The sequence below is a fragment of the Sphaerodactylus townsendi genome, linkage group LG02 (assembly GCF_021028975.2).
Source record: "Sphaerodactylus townsendi isolate TG3544 linkage group LG02, MPM_Stown_v2.3, whole genome shotgun sequence".
In the NCBI taxonomy this organism is placed as follows: Eukaryota; Metazoa; Chordata; class Lepidosauria; order Squamata; family Sphaerodactylidae; genus Sphaerodactylus; species Sphaerodactylus townsendi.
The window spans coordinates 98,542,659-98,568,137 of record NC_059426.1 but is presented as its reverse complement, the minus strand read 5'-3'; the positions used below and the strand labels follow the sequence as shown (position 1 = coordinate 98,568,137).

The window sequence follows — 25,479 nt, the reverse complement described above, 5'->3', positions numbered from 1 at the left end:
GCGGGCAGCTGCGGCATTGGGGCTGCCCGCGAGCAGTGTGAGCAGTCCCAATGCCCCATCGACTTCATTTAAGCCGGTGGGACACCGCTGCCGCCGGCTGTGCGGAAACAGCCCTATATTCCAACTTTCTTGGATACTCTTGAAGAGACAATTGACTCTTCCATATTTACTCTCATGACCATGTGGAATTATTTAAATACAAAAATTCAGCCTTGTATAACAATGGTCATGTCCTAGGTGAAAGTAGCAAGGATCTGTGCGTACAATGTATAAAAAGTTACACGCAGGGGGAAAAACTAAAACTCAAATTGAAATTAATACTTGTTTTCAGTTTGTGAACTAGTGCAGTGGTTTTCTTTATGTTCTCCCTTAAGGTTGGTATAAATCTATACCCTCTAAACCTCTTTCTTTGGAAGAAAACTTACTATGAAAATGCAGACATGAAAGATATCCTTCTGACATATTTATAGAAGCATATTCCCACTATTAACGGGATCCATTATTAAGATCTATGCGTCCCTCATACCATCGGGACCATTACCCCCTCTTGCTAAAGAGATCAGGTTTAGGTGGGACGCCATCTTGATATATCATAACTGCTGTTTTTATTATAACTTATGGATGCCTATGATGTTTTTATGTGATTTTATGTTGTACACCGCCCAGAGCCCTCCGGGGATTGGGCGGTATATCAAATTAAATGAATGAATGAATGAATGAATGAATGAATGAATATGTGTCCCAAAGTACATATATTTTCAAAACAACATAAATTAATGTTGACAAATACTGTTCTCTTGGTGTCAATTTATTTTATTCTATAAGTAATAAAGAACTGTGAAATATAAAACAAAAATTAGTTTGTTTAGAAGCTATTAAAATGTCTGTTTGTTGTTCACTGAAATAAAAATTTCTAGAATTTCTATTACTTCCACTAGTTTAAAGTAAAAGAAAATATAAATAGTACTTACACTTTTAACAGGTACATTTACTATCCACAAACAATATTAAACATTTACCAAACAAGACAAGGTGACCAGAAAATGTACTACAGGGTAGTTGTAATGCTAAATTAACTATTGCTTATTTTGCAGAGGGCCATAATACATTACAGGAAAATTTCACAAATTATTTAACAGAGGTGGCATCTGAATCACTCTCCTTAAAATCTGATGAGCACGTAGACTTAGATTTAAGTCACTTATTTGCACTGATGTCAATGGAACCAAACAGGAAAAAAAATAAACTTCTCAACAAAACTTTGGAGAATAGCTGCTCTAATTTTACTGAGGAAAAGAAACTTACAGCCCAATCCAGACCTCTGGAGAATGGGGATGGCACCCCCTGTTACTTCCAGAGGGCTTCTCTGTGGTGCTGGAAGTCACCTCCCCCTCACTAAAAAGGAAAGCACTGGCTGACTAAAATCCCCCATAGGGATAATGGATGTACATCACGAAAAATGTGGCGTATGTTCAAGGCCAGCTCTGTTGGCATGTAGGGGCTGGGAGGGTAGTGGAAGCTGACTATGGTTGGTTCCACCCCATGGATTGTCCCTGGAACACCCCAAGCCATACTGGGGCATCTTTCTGTGCTGGTAGGCCTAGGGATTAGCGACAACTTGCAGGGTGGGGTGTTGAGATCTGCAATGCCTGCCTGCATATGTCACCTCTCCATCCTTGTGCCAGTGGGATGGGCACCCTCATCAGCACATGGCTGAAACAACTCCTAAAGTGAGCCCCCCCCCCCCCCGGTTGGGCTGCCCACTTCCTTTTCCTTTAGGATTGTTTTAACTTTCTGAAGAAACAGCTATATCAATTACAAGTATGGGCGCTCTAGAAGTTCTGTTTACAAATATAATATCTAAAATACAGACCACTGGAGAATCATTTTATTAAGACATGGATCACAATGCAATACATATAAAATAACATTTAAATATTAATATCAGTTATTTTTGTCTCTGATTCAACAACAGAAAAATAAAAAACCATACTTATTTAACATTAAGACAATAATTATGCTTACAAATTTGGCCTTAAAATACATTTTAAATTATAATATTGTGTTTAATTATAGTAAAAGACCTAACACTGTGCTATCTCTGATTTATGCATGGTACAATATAAAGTTTATTCTTGGATTTATGAAAAAGCACTGGAGGTGATTTATATGCATGACTTGACACAGGCCTCTTATTTTTCTTCACTGAAACATACTTCTCTTCCTTAGAAGGAGACACAACGATTGGTTTCCAAGGGACAGGATTGAAAAAGGTTGGAGCTGGATATGCATTTCCATCTGGATATCCTGAAACGTTTAGAAAGTGCACAGTTAAGGATTAGAAGTTATCTGAACTAAAGTTATTTGATACGTTTCTCTTAGGTAGTCTAAGTGAAATAACTAAGTTTTAGAGAGGTTTATGATTGCAATGATATTTTACATGATAATATCATGTAAATGGTACCATAATGCAAGACTATAAATCATTCTTCCAACACAGATCTATAATCTTAATAGTTGCTTTTATGTAAAATGAACTAGGATTTACTGGCACCCACCCAAGGAACACACACATACAAAAATATAATTTTTAAAATATTATTTAGCAAATGCAGGACAACCTGGCCTATATAGTACCTATATCTGACTTCCTTCACTTGAAGTATGAACAACTGAGCGCTCTGTTTCATGCTGCCTGTTACATAAATGATAAATTACAGTTCATGCACCGAGAAAAAAGATTTGTGAATTCATTGAACCCAGGACCTACCCTCATACATACTGTAACTTTCATATTACTTTTCACCAGCAGCTTAGGTAGGACTTCCTCACAATATGAAAAAATGGAATGTGGAAATTTTAATTATATTACAGTTTCATTAGAAGCAGTAGTTAGAATTCCATCAAAACATTTCATCTTTGGAATATTTTTATCCACACGTGGCTCCAACACATTCTTTAGCCTTTGGGGTAGCTTTTTAAAATCATGTTGTTGTTGCACAGCAGGAACCATGGTTGAGTAAGTTATTTAGACCTGTTTCTCTAGGCAAGTAGCTATGTTGGTCTACTGTAGAACTGGTAGCTTCAAGCTCAATAGCACCTTAGAGACCAATAAGATTTTTGGGTATGAGCTTTCAAGAGCCAAAACCCTGAGAGATTAACTTTTGAGAGTCAAAAGTGCTATCTGATGAAGGAAATTTTCAAACGTTCATGGCCCTAAAATCTTGTTGGTCTCCAATCTAGCTGTTCCTTTAATCTGTTGAATCATATTCTATATTCTACTCTGAAGTCATCTAGAATTTTATCTTAGCAGAGACCATTATTTTAACCATACAACAAGTCCAGTTCTTTTCTGTATGGCCAGATTATGTTGCACCATTATCTAAGGCTAACTAACTCCTCAAAACTTTCAAGGCTTGTTGCTTAGATGAATGGAAGATGATTTCTTTAAAAAAAACACCCTTATTTTCCTTGGCAAAATGCAGTACATCAAGACTATAGCTATCGTTGCTTGATTATAAAGTAACAGAGTAAATAACCATAGGTCTTTCAAATGACCCTAACCAAATGGCCAAGCAAACCTTGAGCTCCTTATGTCATGCAAACTGATTGCCACTGAGAAGAAAAAATGTATACTAAGTATATTTAGAAATGCCATAGCATGAAATAGAAAAATGTTAACATTAAAAGGTCTTTAGGAGATTTGGAATGCTTAACTACAGGCTAACAATTGGAGAAGAACTAGTAACGAGAAAATGACTCTTCAAGAAAGGAATGACCCTCTTTCTTGCCCCTCAGAATTATTTCTCAATCTGGGAGGGGATTAGAAGTCAATGCTTCCTGTTATTAACACACTAGAAAAAAACTGGATTCTTCCAGTTTTAAAGAGATGCTACTTGAATAGAGTTAACATTTATAGTTCTTGGGCTGGTTTCAATTATAAACCATCATCATGTATCAGTGCTGTCAAATACTTTGCAATATTCACAACTAAATTAAAAACAAAGCTGCAGAGAAATTATGCAGATTTTTAAAATATTAGTGGAATAATTACAGCATTATTACATTTGCTACTCAAAATGGTAGTGTTGAAAGCCAGTTTATTTTCATCATTGTTTAATTATCACTTTTCCTCAAAGAAGGGGGGAGCGTTCCTAATGTGCTGTACCTAAAATATGACAGCAGGAATGTGCTGTCCTTGCTGTGGCAATCCTTTTTGTCTGGAAAAAGAATTCATCTGGGTGGTCAAAACAAAGTCTGGAATATGTTCTAGTGTGTGAACAAAAGTGGGAAGAATATATTTTTAATAAATCACTTAGACAAGTGATGGCAGCTGTCAGCAAATAACGACGTCTCAACACAAAGCATGAAAGAAATATGCATTACCATTTATAATCAGACCAAGCCAAAAGAGCAACTGGTTTTATGTATGGTGTGCTGTTTAGTGTTCATATGCTAGAAAGAACAGCAGTCTCTTCCAACAAAACATTTTAAGTTAACATTTGTACAACTGTAGCACATTTCAAAAGGAAAAAGCTAAGAAGGAAATACAGTGTGACAAGTGAATTTATATTTTTATAAGCCTTTCTAGAAAAGAAATGAAGGCCAGACATCAACAAATCTGCTTTTTTTACTACACTCAAATATTTCTGTCAGAAAAGAAGAATGGGGGAGGGGAAGATTTAACCTGCATGTACTGAAAGTCCACTGATTTCAATACAATTTAAGCATGTCACTTTGACATTTCAATCTTTAATTTAAATTAACAGGGGTCAACTTAATTTAATGACTACCTCCCCCTCCAATTAAAAAAAATGAAGAGAGTCCCTCAAGTATAGGAAATAGAGGAAAAATCAATGCATTTTGGGTTTCAAACACTTCATTTGAAACTGTAAAAGCACCCTTATAATGAAAAGCAGAGAGTTTACCATATTCTCTTTTGTATTATTTATTATTCTGTTCTGAGCCAGTCCTATGTTGACTGGGTTTTCTTCTTGTGCTGTTACTACTACCTTATCTGATCAGCAAAAGGACCCTCAGGACACTGAGGCAATGAGTACATTAATTTTGATACTTGTGAAAATTAGGCATGTTAAGATGTGAGTGAAGATTTGCTGCACAATTAAGCATCTGAAATGACAATCTTTCTGCTCAGCCTTTTGGAGCTTAAGCTTTGGTTTTGAATTTTGAGCTTAATTTCTGTGAAATCTGACATGCTTTATATTTTGTGAGGATGTGAAAGTCATTACTTACCTTGGAATTAATTTAAGTAAATAATGTTTATGTGAAATATATAATTCAATCAATACAGTGCTTAACACAATTAAAATCAGAATGTAATAGACTGCATTTTTTTTAAAAAAATTGATAAACAGAGTTACATGTTACGGATTAATGTAAGCCAATCTTTCAGAGGAAATATAAACAATTAATTAATAGCACAGTGGCTGACAATGCAGCACTCTAAAACATAACAGTAGGATAACTGTTCCATTTTTTACTTTTCTCACAGCCTAATTAGATGTGAATGGGGAGACCGATGATTACAATTTTTGTTTCGCTTGTTATCACTCACAGCTGTACCGATCCCCTGAAGTATGGAAAGGGGAATTTAGTCCTACCTACCAATGTCATCTTTTCCATATAGATCATCTTTCGAAAGAAGCAATTGGCTCTGCCAATGGGGAAAAAAAGAAACAGAGGGCCTATGTCTAAAGTCAGCCTTCATAGTACAGGACTGAAATGTAGCAAACATTACATCTTTTTTTTAAAAAAAAAAAGGGTCCAGAGGGAATCCAGGATATTACAAGCCAATTAGTTCCAGGTAAATTAGTAGAAACTATTATTAATTTAGCACACAGAGCAACAAAGTCTGCTGAGCAATAATTGGAAGTCCTGTCTCAATAACACCTTGGAGTAATTTGAGGTGTGCAGATAAGAATGATTCAGTAGATAGAATATACTTGGATTTCCAAAGGGATTGTGACAAAAATACCTACTAGTAGTCCCTGGCCAAAACACCATTCTGCTGTCCTTGGCCAGAGCTAGGCCTTTGCAGCTCTGGCCCCAACCTGGTGGAACTCAATTGAGATATGGGCCCTGTGGGACCTGATGCAATTCCGCAAGGCCTGTAAAATAGAAATGTTTTGCCAGACCTATGCTTGAGGACAGTGACTGGAGTTTTTTTTAGTTGGCCTCCCTCCCCTTCCTTTGCTCTCCTTTGTTCCATTTATTTCCCTTTTTATTTATTATCAAATTCTTAATTTATTATTCATTGTCAGTGATTTAATTCTTTTTCCATTCTTCTCTGACTGGCCTCCCCCTTTTGTAATTCTTAGGGTGCCATTACGTTATGTCTATGTTTATTTAGAGAGAGGTATAAATTGAATGAATGAATAAAAACTCCTGAGTAAATTTCACAGTCATGGTAAAAGAGGATGGGTCTTCTTATGAATTAAAATTGATTAACTAATAGGAAGCAGAAAGTAGGAATAAGTGTACAGGTTTCATAATGAAAGGAAATAAGCAGTAGGGTCCCATAAAAATAGGTATCTGGACCACTACTATTAAATTTGTTCACAAATCATACAAGATTTGGGGGTGAAGAGTACAGTGATTAAGTTTGCAAATAATATGAAATTATTCAGGATTGTGAAAACCAAGGATTGTGAAGTGCTACAGGAGGAGCTCTCTGAAGTGGCTGAGGGGTCAACAGAATGACATAAAGTTTTGTGTAAGTCTAAGGTGGTCAGTACTGTAATGTCCTTCTGTAGAGCTAAGATGTGCCCACATTTAGAATACTATGTAGTTCTGGTCTCTGTATCTGGAGCTGGAAAAAGTGCAAAAGAGGGCAACCAAGATAGTTAGAGTACCTTTTGTATGTGTCTGGGGCTTGTCATCTTAGAAAAAAATTATACAATAGAGGTTTATAAAATTATTCATGTGGTGGAGATTATGGATATAGATAGCTTTTTCTTCTTTTACACAATTCTAGAATTCAAGGGCACCCAGCGCAGATGATGGGCAGCAGATTTAGGACAGACAAAAGGATATGCTTCTTTACTCAGTGAGTAATTCAGTTCTGAAATTCCCTGCCAGGAGACCACTGGTGAAATCCAGCTGGATTCTTTTTGTGATCTTAAATGCCTTTTGCCTCTCATGGAGTTAATGGGAGTTTTAAGGGGAAATGTAAACTGAAAAATGCATAGCTGGGAAGGATGAAAGGCCACCTATTTTTCACCTTTCAAAGCAGCTACCTGGAGTTGCTAATTAGTTTTATCCTCAAACACACCCATCATGGGAAATTCTAATACTAGATTTTCTGCAGTCAGGTCCTCAGCCACCCAGGCAAGCCCTCAGTGTGGAAATGTATACTGAGCTGTTGATCAACATAAATAAATCCTTTCAAAGGTAAAATTCCTTAATGTAATAAAGTTATTGACAAAAAATAAATACATCCTTTAATATGGGGCAACATCTACTCTTTCCAGTCTGTCCCTATAATCATGTACAGATGCAATTTTTATCCAACCCATGACATTCAAACTCTTTAAAATAAACACACTGTATTAGTCAGGCTAGTATAGAAACAAACCGGAAAGTTTCCCATTGGCATAGGCATAGCTAGCTGATGCTGGGCGGGGTTTGTCTCTGGTAGTTTCAAGCCATTCTTTGAACATCTTCTCCGATTTTTCTTTTTTGTCCTGTAATTCAGCTTGCAGTTGTCTTTCTTTTTCCTACCAGGAGAAAAGTCAACCATAAGAAAATCTCTGAAAAGATCTCCCCTCTCCCAGCAGCTTGTTAACTTATTCCAAGCTTTTATAATAGGTCACGCTGAGAGCAATTCAACATGAGTTCATCCCACTGATTCGGATGGGACTGATTTAAGGATGTTTAATTCACCCCACCGAAACCAATGGGTTTTATAATTTAAATTTTGCCTGGACCATTCCCTTAGGATTTAAATACACTAGTATGTATTATGATCACCATAGTATCACCAGGGCCCAGTATAGAACACAGACTATCAGTTAATTCTTCTAATTTATTCAGTGAAATTATTTTCGCTATGGTTTACCCAGCCTCTGGTTTTCCAGCTTTAGAACATATTACCCCTTTACCTTATCCCAGAAACACAGAACAGCTCCCCCCACCCCAATTCCTTGGCCTTGTATAACCTATGAAGAGATACAAAGAAACTTTGTCTTGAATTAGACTACAGAGCTGTGGGTTGGATTATGCATTTAAGTACCATTTCATGATGAAATGGCTAGGGCCATCTAAAAAATTAGCACACCCCTTAATCAAGCGCCCTTTCCGCACAGGCGGTAAAGAGCGCCCCAGGGATGCTAAAAACAGCGTCCCTGGGCAGGGGTTCGCAAGTCCGCCGCATCACAGCAGTGCCGACCTCGCAACCCCTGAAGCGCCGGCCTTGCAAGCGGCCTTGCAACCTCCCCCAGCACAGTTTTTCGGAAGCAGCATCTTCCAACTGCTGCCATGTGAATGGCAGCAGCTGGAAGGCGCCATTTCCCTCGCACCGTCCCATAACGCTTACCTCTTCTCCTGGCTTCCAGCTCGTCGCAGAGGGCAGGGAACACACACCCCTGGCCTGCGACTCCACAGCAGTCGCTCCAGCCTGCGGGGGCGTGTCCCCTCACCTCTGCGACGAGCTGGAAGCCAGGAGACAAGGTAACCGTTCAGCGATGGCGCAGCCTGTGCAAAGGCTACGCCGCCACCTGCTGTCCTCCCAGAACCGTCCGTGCGAACGGTCCTGGGGGTGTGTGTCGGCATTGTATTCCATCACCACTGAGGCAGGGCAACACCCAGCCTCTTTTGTGAGTCTCTCTCTCCCACTATGACTATTCCTCATGAGTACTGTTCCACCACTGCAACAAAACAAGGTACACCCCTCCCTGAACTGTTCCACTGCCACATACAGAGCAAGATCTAGGGATGGTTGGGGGGCAGCTGCCCCGGGTGCGGGCAGAGAGTGGGCGGTAGCAGCTAGGTTAGAAGTTGACTGCTTAGTTGCTACATGCACTACCCCCTCCTGAAAATGTGATGCTGTCCCTACAGCCAGGCAAAGGAGGACACCTGCTAACAGTAGCACACAAAGGCAGGACAACAATAGTACTGCTGTTCAGAGAAGAGCCTGCCTGGCACCAGCACCCAACTCAGTGAGCCAGGGCATGAGGCCCCAACAGCGGGGACAGGAATAGAGGCACAGGACACTTTCCTGGAGTCTGGATGAGTCAATAAAGTCACTGTGCTCTGGACAGGGAGGGTTCTTGCACGCCAGACCTCCCCGCGTTGGGGGCCTCCTAGCGGAGGGAGGGGAGGGGTGGCATGCAAGGGAGGGGAGGGAAGGGCCATTTCAGGACATTTGGAGCTGATATTTAGCTGTTTAGGATGTTTAATCTAAAGGATGGAGTGGGAGGGGAAGGAGGAGTGGCATGCAAGGGAAGGGGAGGGAGGAGGGGAGGGAGTGTGGGGTGGCATGCAAGGGAGAGGAGGAAAGGGGAGCAAACCCAGATCCAAGATGGTGGCAGTGGGATGGCAGTGAAAATGGGGCCTGCCTGGGAGACTGTGGCTGCCAGTGGTGGGAAGGAAGCACCAGAACCATCTCTTTGCCCAAGATTGAACATTTCCATTCCTTTTTATCCACCCTGTCCCTAAGTCCCACGATACCCCAGCCCCATGTTGCCTCCATCAACATCTCCTGTCTGGATTGGCCCACAGCCTGGCCTGTCAACCTTATATCCCCACCCCCGCCACATGTTCCTTAATGTGTCCCTGTTGCTGCTTGTGCTTCTCCTAGGTGCACAATCCCTACAATTCCACATGCATTCTTATTCCTCACCACTTTGCAAAAGTCTGTCATTTCTAGCCCCTCCCTAGCTCTCTTTCTTCCCTGGCTTAAGGCTCTGCCAGCTCCAGAGTGTTTCCTTTGACTTCTAGGTTCCCTTCTTAAATTGCTGTTGAATTCTAAAATTTCTAGCATTTTTTTGTCAGCTGTTTAATACTCATCTCTTTCATATACTTGCTTGCTAGTTCAAAGTATTGTTCTCCCTTTCATTTGTTCTCCTGCCCACCTTTGTCCTCCTAGCTGGAGGAAAGTCTCTCAGTACAGAGAGGTGAATATTTGAAACTGTATCAGCTGAACCCAACTAGAGGTTTTGTTTTGGGAATTGATGGAAACACTTAAGAGTGACATTTCTGAGAAAACTGGAGGGGAGGGAGAGAAAAGGGGGAAGGGCAAAGAGGGGCAGGAAGGTGGCCCCTCCTTACTGAAGCAATCTCAGACTCAGCTGTTGTGAGTCTCCATCGGCACTTGCTTGTAGGAAATTCAATGCAATTGTATATTTGGGACTATTTTCCTGGCAATGTGCAAAAACGCACCAGAGCCAGGGAAATCGAATATGGGATTTTGTGTGTGTGGGACAGAATCTTCCCTTGAGTCCCTTTTTTGGTCTCCCAGTTAAAATAGGGGATGTCTGGTCACAGGGGAGGGGAGTTTGCAATCAACAAATTAAAGAATTTCCAGCAACAGTCATTACAGGTTGCCATCGGAGGCTCACTTCCTTTTGAGTAAGTGCCACTGAACTCATACAGGCTTGCTTCCAAGAAGGCATGCCTAAGGCTGAACATCTGGACTCATTTACTTGGGAGAAAATCCTATAGAGAGCTCCAATCGTACATTAGAAATGTATGCTGAAAGCTCTTGATTGGGAGTATTTATTTTTACTTTGAAGAGAGGCCACTGAAATCTACCAGGATCTTTTTCAGAAGAGACATTTTTGATAAGTAATTAATTGTAAGTATTTAATTGGTGCCAAGCTATACATCGCTCCAGCCTGTAAACACTGGGATATTTTAAAATGCCAGTTTTGTAAGCGCTATGGACAGAGAATATGGCATTGTACATCAGCTTCATTTTATTATTCGTTAGTTTCCACAGGGCTTTGCCTGAATATTTATGTATGTATTTATTCAGCGATTTCTGTGCTCTTCTCTGCAGTGGGGATCCAAAGCACCTTCCAACATAGTTTCCCTTCCTTGCTTTTTGTCCCCACAACAACTATTCTGTGAGGTAAGTAAAGCTGATAGGCTCAAATTCACTCCTTCCTTCCTTCTTTTCTAGGGAGTTGGTCTAGAATGCAACTTTTTTCCCTTAGTCACAAACAAAAAACGACCAATTCCTTCCCTCCAAGTCCCTTGGCATTTAAGGTCACAATCCTGCCAAATTTTATCATCTGGCTATATTGTCTATTGAAAGTGATCAGATGAATAACATTAATTATGAGATACAGTGTGAAGTTTGAAAGATAAAAAGTGAGAAAAGTTAAATTGTAATGAATTCTCTATCACATTTCCATCTTACTGGAATACTGACGGATTGAGATTACAAGAGCTCTTGTTTTAGGAGAGGCCACCCTTCACTTGCTTCTTTCCCTTTCAGCATTCTTGCAATGAAATTACTCTCATTATTCCTCAGCGTCCTTCCTAACATCTAACATCTATGTCTGGCTATGACCTGCCTTGGATCCCAACAGAAAAAGGAACTCCAGGAGGAATTCACAGTTAATAGATGGATAACATAATTTAAAAGTGCAATTATTCATTAATTCATAGAGGTCCACAGCTTATTCTATTGTTTTAAAAAATTGATCTCTCTCTTTCCACTAAACTCATTCACGTTCTCTGTTCTTCCCCTTTTCCTTCAGATGCCCTCATCGGTTTTACTTACTTCCCATTGCTCATTAAAACCCCAGCTCTGGCAACGCCCTCTTTCTCTCTGTCAGCAATCTACTCTCTCCTGTCTTTTCTCCTTCTGTTTATCTATGTTCAAAGATTCAATCTAATTCAATTTAATCTAGCTCAATTTAAGAGGGTGGTAAATGTATACAGGCTACAGCTGTGTACGCTATAGTAACAAAGAGTCCACAAGTGGACTGATTAGCCGATCCAATTGCTTTCTGTTTTTTAATGAAAGCTATCATTCCACAGGCATTGATGGATACTCAAGTACAAAACACACAGGAACCTAATCTAGCACAAATATTCAGCATAAAATACACAAAATACACAGGAACCTCATCTAGCATAAATATTAAATACTCTGAAACAGTAAACAAAACAAAAACTCTTACTGGTACTCTTATATTTTTTAATATCCACTCCAGAATAGAAAATGTAATGTGAGAAATGACTCTGACATGAAAAGAATGAAACACTGGAAAATCTGCTGAAATAAACAGAAGGATTAATTTTTTGGAGGCTACTTGACTCAATACAGCACATCTGAATTCTCAATATATTAAGAAGTATATTAAGAGGTACAAGACATTTTTATCTTCTTAGATTAGTTTGGTTCTGGTTCAGTTCTAGGTTACTTTAATTGATGAATTAAACATTTAAAAAGACAATTGAGAAATTAAAAATTATTTGATTGCCAGTCTCAATTTTTTATCAATGTTCATTTAACAATGAATGATTTTGTCAACCCAGACATTTTCCTATCTTCTGTTGTTGGCCTTTTGTCTCTGGAACTGTAGGAAATAAATGTTATCACTAAATACATAAATAATGTGAGAAGAGAATAAAGTATACCTTCTCTTCCTTCTTCTTCATCACTTCTTCTGATCTCTTTTTCTTTAGCCATTCTTCATACATCTCTTTTGCTTTTTCCTTTGACTTTACTTTTTCAAATTCCTTGGCTGCTTTTTCTGCCATCTCTTTACTAAGCTTGTGTTCCCTTGCTTTTCTTTCCTATATAAAATAGATGTTAAATATTTTAGAAAAAAACGGGTTATTTGAGACAAGAAAAACCATAGCCACTGTGTTGAACCATCAAATAAAACTAGAAATCTGTTTTAAAAACACTGTTGCAAGAAGCTACATTCTAGGAACCATCAGTTAAAACAGTAATGGTAGAATGCTACTTCCACTTCCTTATAAATCACTAACTAAACACAGGAGGCTATCAAGTATTTTAGAAATAATTGCAAGTACTGAATTACAAGAATTCATCAGGCAATCTGGGTGCCAAGGGGAAGAGGGAACACCACTCTTTCCACCTACAGGAACAGATGCATTCACATAAAAATTTAAGAACTGAATTCCAGAACAAATCAGCAGACAGACATTACCACTTCTTTTAGCAGTGCACAATATTTTTAACAGCCAAGGTTAACAATGCTGTCAAGTTTGCCATGCCAGATAGGTAGTATGATGGGGCAGTAGGGCATGTCTGTTAATACAGCAGTAGGGCATGATTCCCACCCATTCAGGTATCCTGAAGACATACATTGTCATGTTAGTTTGGGTCATGAAAGTCTGACTGATGGCTCCGAAGTTGTGTTCGCACGAACCAAAGCTAAGGTGATAGGTTTTGGCCACAAACAAGTGCTCCTCTTCAATGCCTCATCTGTAATGCCCGTCTTAAAATAGGAATTTTTACACTATTTCATCCCCACCCCTCTTTTGATGGGCTTAGAAAATAATTCAAGCATTTGGGTGGAGTGGATACCTTTGATGGCTGTGTGCTGTAAACCCATTGCCATACTTAAGTCTGTTAATACAGCTTTTCTGTTTCATGACTCATGAGCTTGTAACCCTGGGACAGGATACAGCAACAACAGGCCCTGAGCCAATACAGAGTAATGGTTAGAGAAGGGAAAGGCACTTTCAGAATTTTGAGAGGCCTAACTGATCATCAATTAGTTTCCCTCTACTATTAATAAACTGCTCTATAAAAGGAGCATGTTCCAATATGAGTTGACTGCTTCATGAGAAAGAATTCTTGGCTTTCTCAGAAAGGGATCTTATCCCTAAATCAGTCCAGAAGAAACCAGAAGTCAGGCCTCTTCCGCACACGCAAAATAATGCGTTTTCAAACCACTTTCACAACTGCAAATGGATTTTGCCATTCCGCACAGCTTCAAGGAGCATTGAAAGCAGTTTGAAAGTGCATTATTCTGCATGTGCGGAATGAGCCTTAGACTGGAACACAAATGAGTATGTCAAGCCCTAACAAAGTTCTTCTCATCTTTCATTATTGCTTTAGAAAGGTGATATTAAAATATTAGTTCAGGTTTGCATATGACTGTTATTAATTTCATATATAACATGTAATTTGTTACAAAAACAAACAACAATAAACAGAAAAATACTTTGCTAGGCATAATTAAAGACAGGCTTCTGGAGCTGTGAATAAATGATCTGTGCTCTCTGTTAGTTTCTGACCCATATAAATAGGCTAGGAATTCACATGACTAGTGTTTTCAAGTCTGTTTTTCAGAAAAAAATTCTTTGATCCTTTCTTTGGAGGAGATAAAATTGGTTCTTTAAACCACATGCAAGTTTACATACACTTTGCCATCATTAATGACACCAATACAACTTTGCCATATATTAATTACTTCTAAAAATATCAGTTATTTTTAGGATGAAAGACCCAAGCACATTACAAAGGATAATGCAAATAAACATATTACGCAAGCATGCTCATTTTTGCTTTTAATCCAATCAAAAACTCAGAAGGCAGAAAGGGCAAGGTCAGTACTTGAAGGGTTTCTTCTCTGAGGCTATCCCCAGTCACTGCAGAGCTCTCTCCCACTTCGCACCCCCTCCCCCCTGGATTGGGCTGTTTGTATATACAATTATTATATTTGACATATACATGGAATTTTAAATTATAAATGTATTTTTCCGTAAGGAAAATTATAAGTATTCCCAGTACTTGATAAAGAGTAATCTTCTGTACCCTATGCTACCACAGCACAAGTATCTATATATTTTTTTGCCACATGGGAGGTAGGGAAAAAAATAAAAGTAAAGATAGAAAAATTCTGAAGTAAATTAAGAAACTCTCTCAGAATTACAATAGGTAGGACTTCCAGGATGTTTGACTATTAAGCTAAACTTGTAACACTAAAAACAATGAAGTATTTACTATTATAATTAAATTGCAATTGTTAAATGAGAAAATGATTGTTGGCAAATTATTTAAAATTGTTGCCAAAATTATTTACATTTAAGCAAAAAAAATCTTTAAAAATGTAATCCAGTCATCCAGGCTGGTTAAGTCACGCCTCTACTTATTCAAACATGGCCCATCCCCATCCAGCCAAACAAAAGTTCTGCTCCACTCCATAATCTTTTCTTCCTATACTCTTTTTTAAAAAGGTGGGAAGTGGATGACTTTGCCCCACTGCAGAGAAGATGCCTTCACAGAAATTCCAATGTGTCATTCTCCAACAGTGGGGCTCAGTCATCCAAAAATAGTTTTATACCAGATGAGATAATCTGATCCCTCATTTGTATAAAATCAAGGAAACATTTACCTTATGTCTCCTGATCAACCACTTGCTGCAGCACTCTCCTTCCGAATGCAGCTTCTGTGGACTTTTGCTGGTTCAGCAGAACATGAACATCGAAAAGGACAACTAGGTAGCTCATGAACATCGAAAAGGACAACTAGGTAGCTGCTCGGTAAATCTCTTCAATTGGGGCTCTAGTGGCAAATGCAGCAGATGTAGCTGCTGATCTGGTTGAATGGGCTGCAATCCTGTTTGGCACTCTACAACTCTGGACCTCGTATGCTCTTTATGCAGTCCTTGAGCCATCTGGCTATCATAGCCTTGGATGCCTTCTGCCCCAATTGACTCTTTCCATATAGAACAGAGTCTGATTGTCTTAGACCTTGTGTCCAGTCAATGTACTTTTTTACAGCCCTTTGCATATCTAACTTGAGCCATTGTTTTTTCTTTGTGATGTTTTGGTCTGGGGCAAAAAGATGGCAATGAAATAGTCTGGTTCTTGTGGAATTAGGAATCCACTTTAGATACAAAAGAAGGATACAAACAGAGAGATACTCCATCCTTCTGAAATGAACATAACTCTCACCAGATTGACAAAGCTTTCATTTTAGAGACCCTTTTGGCCAATATGACTGTGACCAAAAAGACCATCTTCCAAGTCAAGAACTTTAAATCTACAGATTTCAAGGGCTCAAAGGGCTCAGCTGCAAGGATCTTCAGGACCTTTCTCAAACTCCATGTGGGAAATCTGTGAAAAACTGCAGGGGGCAATTGGAGACCCCCTTAAAATGTTCTTTTATTAGCCCATTTTCTAGCTAGGCTTTTGTTCCCTCTCTGTCCTAATATGGCTGCAATGGCAGCTACTTGTCATCTGAGAGCACTGGGATTTAGACCTAGTTTCCATGCCTCAAGGGAGAACTGGACAATATCTCTGTGAGTTGGGTTTAGTGCACTGACATAATTTCTAACCGTCCAGTTCCAAAAAAGACTTCCCAGATTGAATTATAGATACACCTGGGTTGACTCCATGCAGCAGTGTAGCATGACCTCTACCACCTCAGGAGGACGTACAATCAGTGTAAGATCTAACCTTTCAGTGTCCATAGCCTTAACTGTGGCCATTCTGGGTTTGGGTATAATATAGGGCCCTGGTTTAGAAGATCTGTGTGCACTGGAACTTTTTATGGAGGACCTTGGGACAGATTCATAAAGTCCAAAAACCAGGGCCTCTGTGGCCAATGAGGAACCACTAGTAACGCTAGTGCCTTTTCTTCCCTGATTTTCTATACCATCTTGCCCAGAAGATCAAGTGATGAGAAAGTGTAAAGTGAGTCCTGAGGCCATCCTTTCTGCAAGATGGTCCCGAAAATGAGAGAAAAACAGCAGACTCTACAATTTTTTCTGCAAATAAGCCAATGATTGGTGCTCTGAATGCATCCATTATTAAATGGAATACCAAGGGGTGAAGAGACCATTTTCCTGGATCTATCAATGTTCTACTTAGCCAGTCAGCAGTGACATTTAAGACTCAGCTCAGGTGTCAAAAGTTATGCTGAGTATATTTTCCTCTGCCCAGTTTAGCAAGCTGAGTGCCTCCTGGTGTAGAAGCCGTGCCCTACTGCCACCCTGTCAGTTAAAGTGTGCTTGGGTAGTGCCAGTTGACAGTGTTTCTGGCGTCCGTCTATGACCCTTGGGCTATGTGAACTCTCTAGCTGCCCTAACTGGTGTCTGCAGTGACAATGACCTGCTTCACCTGCACAAACTCAGTCTTTTGAGCCAGGTGCACAGGCTGATTCCACCACCACAGTTGTCTCCTCACTTGTCTGTGCCTCTTTCTCGCTGTTTATCTCTGGCATGGCAGAAGAATCCATTGCAGGGCATGTAGTCTGCTCCATGGCACCATGTCTATAGTGGACAGGAGAATGCTTAGGAGAGCAGACAGATCCATTAGATCCGCTGACTCTTTCTGACAAGGTATACTTATTAAATCCAATCCCCAGGCAGAAACGCCTTGTCCTCATTTGTGTTGATGAGCGCTCCTAGGTGCACGAATTCCCATTTTGGAGAAAAACTGCTTTTCTCCAGATTTTCAAGGAAACAAATTCACCCAGTACCTAAATGGTCTCCTTGGTTTGTCTGGACAAGACCTGCTACGAAGACACTCTGATTAATAAGTCATCCAAGTATGGATAAACATGAACTCCTCATAAGTGAAGCTGTGACATCAGCTCAATCAGCACTTTGGTGAAAATATGAGGGGCTGTGGAAAAGTCAAAGGGAAGGGCCTTGTTTTGGTAATGGCTCTCATCTCTACAAAAACAGAAATTTTCTAGTTTAATGGAAAGCTTCCTTCAGATCTAAAGAGGTGAACCAATGATCTTGCTGGATAGCCTGCAGGATAAATCTCAGAGACTCCATCCTTCAGGTTTCGTTTTTACCCACAGATAATACTTTTTGAGTTTTAAGATCACCTGCCACTCTTCTGATCTCTTTGGCACAATGAAAAGTGGTGAGTGGACTGCTTTTCTTTGATCCTTTGAAGGCATTTCCACTATTGCTTCTACCGGTATCTCCACCAGGGGATGAACTGCTTCCATGAAAATGATCGCCTTTTGTACAATCCTTGGTATTTGGAACTTTCTGGAGGAAATGTGGGGATGCTGTAGTGCATTCGATTTTGTACCCATCTTTCACGAGGTTGAACATCCACTTCTCTGAAACAGTTACTCTCCTAGGCCTGGGAGAAGAATGTCAGACGTCCTTCGATATTGTAATCAAGTAGAGTTGGGCTTGTTGCCATTCCTATCAAATTTTCTGTTGAGAAATGGCTTGCCCTGGGATCTGCCTCTAAACAAATTATTTCTGGAAACCTTGTACTGGTCTCTGGATTTGTAAGAGAGAAAGGAATGAAAGGACAATTGACTCTTGTCTTTACTGTCCTTGGTAGTTGTGTATGCTGATGAAGGTACTGCCTTCTCCTTTGTCTCAGCGAGAACTTTCTCTAAGGCTGCCAAGCTGCATATTACCCAAGGAAGCATCTGAAATAAATTTAGAAGGAACCTCTGGGGAGTAATAGGTTCTATATCCGGCTCATATAATAGGTCATCAGTCCAAACTAGCACAGCTTTGGCAAAGTTCGAAAGGACCATGAAGGTTCATGTCGCCATGGAATTAGCTCCATATGCTTTTTTGAGTGCCACCTCATTTTTATGATCCAATTGGTCTTTGAGGAAGTTCTCTCCATCCTTGGATAGTATCATGCCAAAATGGAGGGCCATGATAGGTGTGTCCACCAAGAGCACTTAGAAGTCCTCCATGGGCTTTGTGATGAGCATGTAGAATCTCTTTAATGGAACACCCAATGAAGAGGGATACACCAGAGTAGCCCATTCAGACTTGATGACTTTTTCAAATTGCTCCAGTAAGGGACAGCTGAGTATGGGGTTAGCTGGTAGTTTAAAGGCCCTGGCTTCCAATCTACTTGCCGTTGCAGAGGAAGAGGTTGTAGCCTGGTCTTCCATACTATATTTGAGTGTAGAAATAACCCACTTGAATAGCTTAGCAAAATGCTCAGATTGGAAAAGATGCACCAAATACTCGGCTACATCTTCTTCCTTCTCCAACCACTCCCCCCTTCTGTCTGATTGAACAGGAGCAGAGAAAACAGAAGTAGCATCTTCTGGGACAGGAAGACACTAATCAAGACATCTGGAGGCACTGCTGAGGGAAACTGTAGCACACATATGCAGAAGGGACTGCTCCAAACGCTTGCCCTCTTCTGAATCACCCTATAGAGGGCTGGAAAGTTTAGCACACTTTTTCCCCCCTGGGCAGCTGGTTAATGCAGCTCTTGTGAGTTGGCACCATCTTGTGCCTCCATGATGGCAGGGGGTGGGGAATGACAACAACGAATTATTTTCCCCCCGGCTGGCTCAGCTCTGAGAAACTTCCTGAAATTTGAATGGCACCAGCAATCCATCCCCTAGTGACTGTGACAAGAGGAAGGAGGTTAAACCCCATGGATAGCCCCAAGGCTGCATCGGCCACATGGGAGATTGGGCAGGAAAGGCTGGTTGCACTGGAGAAGCTGTCGCCAGGTTGGGAGGGCTTACCTGCACTGAAAATGAAAGAGGGTTTTTTTTTCCCAGCACTCCCCCAAATTTCTGATTTTTTCCACTAGAAAGTTGAAAAAGTCCTTCCGGCTACATGGAAGTTGGACTTAATTAAATTAAAAAATAGGTTCTTCTCACTTATCTAATAATTAGGACAGCCAGGGCCCTAGTCACCCAGAGCAGCCCCAGAGCATGCAGCTAGCCTCCTGAGGCCCTCAGGATGGTTGTGAGCCTCCCAAGTTGACTGAGACCATGAAGCCACCCTCCCACGGCTCTTGGAACAGCCAGGAAACCCCCCCAGACACCTAAGACTGCTCCCACAGCCCCCAGGACATTCGGGAAGCCGGTGTCAGGATCACCACCATTTTCTTTTTTGAGAACTGCTTCCCACAGCCCCCAGGAGATTTGGGAAGCCCCTGAGCCTGCTCCACCACCTTCTCACAGCCCCTGGAATGGCGAGAAACCCGAGCTGCTCAAGTTTGTACTGCCACACCCCCGGGCCCCTAAACTCTGATGGGGCCCCAGCAGAGGGCTGGAACCCACAGGTACTCTTCCCTAAGACACACTCACCAGGGTTGAGGCAAGCCCAGACCTCAGCCTCTGGCAGGGCAAGTGGGGCAGGGTCACAGGGAGGTCTTGATGGAGGCAGGGTTCGGGCTAGATGGACAGTTCAGGCAGCCTGTAGGTCCAAGGAAGGGTGGGCTCAGTCCAGACACAGAGGCCCTGTTTGGCAGGTGAGGGACCTGGGGTGGGACTGAACAGTTAAAAGGCAGAACAGGGAAGGCCAAGGAGAGAGCTTTGGCTGGCAGTTCCTGCAGAGCTGGGAAACTTGCCAAGCCTCACGAGGAAGGCAACAAGTGAGCCCTCCTCCCTCAATTCTGAGGCCTACAAAACAATCAGAGACCTGAAAGCCACATGACCAAGAGGCACTGGGAGAGGGTTCCCAATGACAGGGGATGCCACACATTTTAAAAAACAGAAGTCACTAGCACAGGGGTTTCATAAAGACAGCATGTGAGCTACTAATAGCTTGATGACCACTGAAGAGTAGCTTGTGCATTCCCTAGAAGATCCTGAAAAACATCTGATCAAGGAACTGTAAAATAATTTGTGTGTTTGTGTATATAATAGGATTTTCCTCTGTGCTGCTTAGCTAATAGATTCATTTCTGGTGCTTTTACTAGTTACTTGGGATATTTTTCATCCCTTAGAAGCAGTTCTCAAAAAAGAAAAGGTTGGTGATCCCTACACCAGTCTTTATTTTAAGGAGAATGGTATAGTCTGGACTTTATAAATCTGCAAAGAAAAGTGCTACAGCCTTTTTTTTAAAATCAAGGCTGGGAACTAGCAGATTGTGGTTAACAGTTATAACATTATAATGATATGTATCAGTTCCCATTTTAAGAAAAAGCTCTCTGTCTGAAATGTGCTGTGTGGATATTGTTGTCATTGTAAATGCCTCTGCATTCCCATGAGAGATGACAGCAACCCAAAGAACTTTATCTGTGTGGAAGCAGCCCAAGTTACAAACATATAACACACAACATTATAGTCAATCAAGTAAATGAAAAAAGCACAGCCAGATCTGCCAAAACAGTTTACCTCCACCAAATGCTCTTTCGAATAAAACAATGTCATATGCCTCCTGCACCCACTCTGGTAAGCCATTCCAAATTATCGGTTCTACTGTCTGATTTCTGTCAGATGGACAATCCTAAGAAACAGTTCTGCAAGAAGACTATCCAAAAAGTGCAGCATGAACCTCTAGGAGGTGTGGTATACAAGGGGATGTTATAGTCTAGTTCTGTATTTTTCAGCTCTCTTTACATTTCAGCACCCCCACTTAAAAGAAAATCACAGGCCACGAAAAAAAAAAGCAGAATAAGACCCAAATACAGAAAACTGATTATTCACCCTTTTCACCTCTTCATTTTTTTTCTGGACCCACTCCTTGTGTTTTACTTCAGCCATCATTTTTTTCCTTTCACGTTCCTGTTTTTCCTTTTTTTTCTCCATTTGCACATTCAGTTCCTAATAAAAGGGAAAAAAAATACTAATTGGTTCCTAAACACTATGCAGAATCAAAAGCTAAAAATATAATAAAGACAATAAACACAGACACATTTATATTTCAAAAGTATTTGAAGTAAATTTTAATTTTTAAAAATGGAACTATATTTAAGGTGCATGAATCCTGGTGTCTGCCTTTGTAGAAATGAAATTTTACTGTCCCATCCTGAAAAGCATCAATGTTGGTCACAATGTTCTGTGAATAACAACCTACTTGGTGGCAAGGAAAGAGGCAACAACAGAAAGGTAGTCAATTTGTGAATAGAAATTTTGGCCCTGTGATTTGTGTCTGGTGTTAAGCAAAGAAACCTTTGTGACTTCTGAACATTACTGGCTACCTACCATTAGAATCTTAGGCACATTCCTAAATGCTTCCATAAGGGCGCTGGGCCTTATATGCTTTATATCCAAAATTTCAGTATTTTGTGTGCTGAATGTTATTTAAGGTAGATTCCATTGATAGTTATTTAGGCAATACAAAATTTACTTATGACTGAGGTGAGAAAAGGGTTTTTAGCAGGCTTTCTTCAGCAACAATATATAGACACGTAGTCCACAGCACCCTTGCAGTTGTTGTTTACAAAAGTGAATCAAGGCAAATATTACGGAGCCAACAAATAGCTGGACTTAGTGATCAACAGTATTTTTATTGTATTGTCGAAGGCTTTCTTGGCCAGATTCAACTGATTGTGGTGGGTTTTCCGGGCTGTGTGGCAAGATCTACCAGACCACGGCCACACAGCCCAGAAAACCCACAACCAGTATTTTTATTAATCAGCTGTAAAGTCAAATCCCAACAAAAGATAAGCTGTTATATTTTAATCATGCACATTTTAAAACTTTTTTTGATATTACTGAATTTTATGCATAGTGTTAGAATTTGTGAAGTACATTAGCTTGAGTGACTATGGGAAAGGTGATTTATATGCAGGAGAACTGTGAAATCTGATAAAGCTAAGCTGAAATTCCCCCCAAAAAAGCCATTTGGCTTTTTTGTATGTTGAATGCCACTTTGCTTTTTTCAGTTTTTTTCCCCAGCAAAACAAAAACTGCTATCCAGACAGAGCCTTAAAAAGTAAAAAAAGCCAAACTTTTAAAAAGCCTTCTTCAGCTTTCGAATGTGTTTCCCGATTTGCCTCTGAAGTCCAAGTGGGTGGCTGGGGAAAGCTATGTGCAGGGATCATTTTCACTTTCAGCTTTAAAAGACCTGGATATTTTTGGAAAAGTCAAAAAAGCTGGCACAGGGTTCTGGTGAACTCTACAAAAAAATGCCAAAAAGAAAAAAAATATTGAGCACACCCTTAATAGGCATGTGCATTCAGATATATCTGATCCAAGAACCTACCCCCCAAAAAACCTTATCAGTGTTTTTAGTATCTGGAGTGGTACCTGTTTCCAGCTGTCATATATTTCCAGAATTCTTTGGGGATAGCTAGGTTTTTTAAGGAACCCAGGCCTGTTTTTATTTCCTTTAACAGGTTTCTTGAGCAACAGATTGGCAGCTCCTTGCCGATGCAAGTCTTGGAGGAGACAAATTATCTAGATCCATTTCAATCCCAATTCAGACCTGGGTTTGGGACAGAAATAGCCTTGGTCACCCTGATGATTTTCTCAGGCAGAATGATGGGTGAGTGTGTCTTCACTGAGTCTCTTCAACCTCTCTGCAGGGTTTGATGTCATTTACCATGGTATCATAAAGCGGTTGGCTAAGCTGAGCAGCAGTTTATGCTATGGGATTTTGCAGGGTTCCATCATGTCCTCCATACTGTTTCACATCTACACAAAGTCACTGGGAGAATTTGGAATAAGGTACCACCAATAACCAAATTACAACCTTTTCTACTTCTCCTTATCACCTAAATCAGGTGGGTTTGCAGAAGCCCTTAATTGGTGCTTGGGGACAGTAATGGGACTGATTATAGGAAATTACTGTAACTCAGTCACCACATTCCTTGGCTTGTCTATGTTCAGTGCATGTCCATCACATATGAACACTTAAAAATAGGCATTTGGAATCATGAATTTAAAAAATACAAATTATATTGATATGCCCAAATTATATCAATATATTATACGATATTTGAACTTGGATCATTATGAGACAACTGAGTAAGCAAAATATACCATATTTTCAGTTAATCATAAAATTTAGCAGATATACATTATCCACATAGAACCAAATGAACAAATCATCATATTACAGCAACATAAAAAGTATGTCTAAAACAATTAAAATGTAAAATGTAAAGTTCAACATAATGTTCTTCAGACTTAACAAGAACCTGTATTTTGATGCTCATAGTTTGCTGCCAAATGTAAAGAAAATAATCTGAAGCATTCACCTCCAAAACTTGTGCTTGTAAGCGAGCACGTAGCTCTTTTTCTTTGCAAAGGAACCACTCTTCCCAGGGAGAGAGATTATCTGCCACAGGTGACTGATTTTGTTGCTTTTTATTTCTAATGTGTTCAGCACTATGGAATAGCAAATAAGTAATTAGACACACCAGTTTAAAGGGATATGATTTTCAAACAAACCATAAATAATTAAAACAGTAATCACTCTTGTCTCAATGAGAAAAATGGAATATAAATAACACAAGTAAAATAAAGTTGCAACATGAAATAGCAATATATTTATTTAAAATGAGAAAACAAAGTAAAAATATTTTGCAAGTATGCAAATCAGTGTGCATAATTAAAACCTCAAAAATATTTTACCTGGTCCAATATTTTTGACAGATTACATAATCTGCTGTGCATAAAATATTTGGGCTGCTTCTTTTTCTCCATAAACTACATTTTTTATTTTATTTTCTTGTTTTCTGTTCATCTGGATTCTTTTGGAAACGTATCCTACATTTTCAGTGTTTTCATTTTAGTGCACTCAAAATTTTGCGCAGAATAAGGCAGTATTTTGCATTATTTATATTTGAATTGTATTTTGTCAAAAATATATTTGCAATATCTCAGACTCTGAACATCACAAAGACTCTAGCCCAGCCCAAATAGCCCATCAATAAAGCATTACATTTTTTTTAAAAAAAGGAAACCTCTCAAACAAGTAAACTGGATTTCTAGGGAGTATGTATTGGAAAACTTTTTGTGCATCTAAAATTTTGCCTGAGAAATGTATTTTTATTTAAATCCTACCCTTAGGGCAGAGACATATATAGGCAAACTGGAGCCCAAGGACAAAGTTTGCCCCCCCCCCCGCTATGAATGGCCACCCTCCCCCACCACGGCCAAACAATGATTTTTTGCACCAGCTCACAAAACACCTCCCACCCCAGCAAAATATACATGGTTCTCTCCCCACCAACTCTTTCCTAATTTTGTCCTCACACCAACCCTATGAGGTAGGTAGTTAGCCTGAGAAACAGCACGTACCGTATATACTCGAGTATAAGCCAACTTTTCCAGCACATTTTAATGCTGAAAAAGCCCCCCTCAGGTTATACTCTAGTATATACGGTAATTCCAAGATGGCGTCAAGATCTGGGGCTGCTGTGGGAATCCGGTAAGCATGTTGCTGCTTTTTTTCTAACTCACCAGAGAGCCGTAAAAACAAGCTGTAAGGACAGCCTGCATAGCATTACAACTAGGTTGGGGTGTGTGTGTGTGTGTGTGTGTGTGTGTGTGTGTGTGTGTGTGTGTGTGTATGTGTTAAAAGAAACCAAGGCATTTCTCTCCTAAGGGTTATTGGTGTGTTGCATTCTAGATGAACACAATTCTTCATACAGTAGTTTACTGCCAAATACTGATGTTGCTGAAGACAAAGACTTTCTTTGGATCAAAGTTTAGGCTGGAATGGCTATGGCTCCCAGAATTATTCTACATTTGGAGGAAAACAGTGGTTCATTTGTGTTCCTAGAGTGCTGGAAAGCTGCTCATCCCTAATGCAAACTCTGTTAAGCAACTCTATCTCATCTTGCTCCCAAATCTTCTGTTTTTAGCTGCCACTGAGTCAAGTTCGAAGG

At 40.0% G+C, this 25,479-nt stretch overlaps 1 protein-coding gene across 6 annotated transcripts in view; it reads right to left on the bottom strand.

Annotated features, from left to right (window-relative positions):
* CCDC34 (coiled-coil domain containing 34) overlaps window positions 1–25,479 on the bottom strand; it is a 38,257-nt gene that overhangs the window by 2,696 nt on the left and 10,082 nt on the right. For 3 of the 6 annotated variants that reach the window (XM_048486561.1, XM_048486564.1, XM_048486565.1), the window contains 5 exons: window positions 23,845–23,974; window positions 21,347–21,463; window positions 12,610–12,768; window positions 7,595–7,736; window positions 1,867–2,307 (listed from right to left, as the gene is read on the bottom strand). In XM_048486561.1, coding sequence (XP_048342518.1) covers window positions 2,096–2,307; window positions 7,595–7,736; window positions 12,610–12,768; window positions 21,347–21,463; window positions 23,845–23,974 — 760 coding nt within the window. In that variant the 3' untranslated portion in view covers window positions 1,867–2,095. Of the gene's footprint in view, window positions 1–1,866; window positions 2,308–7,577; window positions 7,737–12,609; window positions 12,769–21,346; window positions 21,464–23,844; window positions 23,975–25,479 lie in introns of those variants that run through there. The other 3 variants (XM_048486566.1, XM_048486563.1, XM_048486567.1) reach the window with 3 other exon arrangements.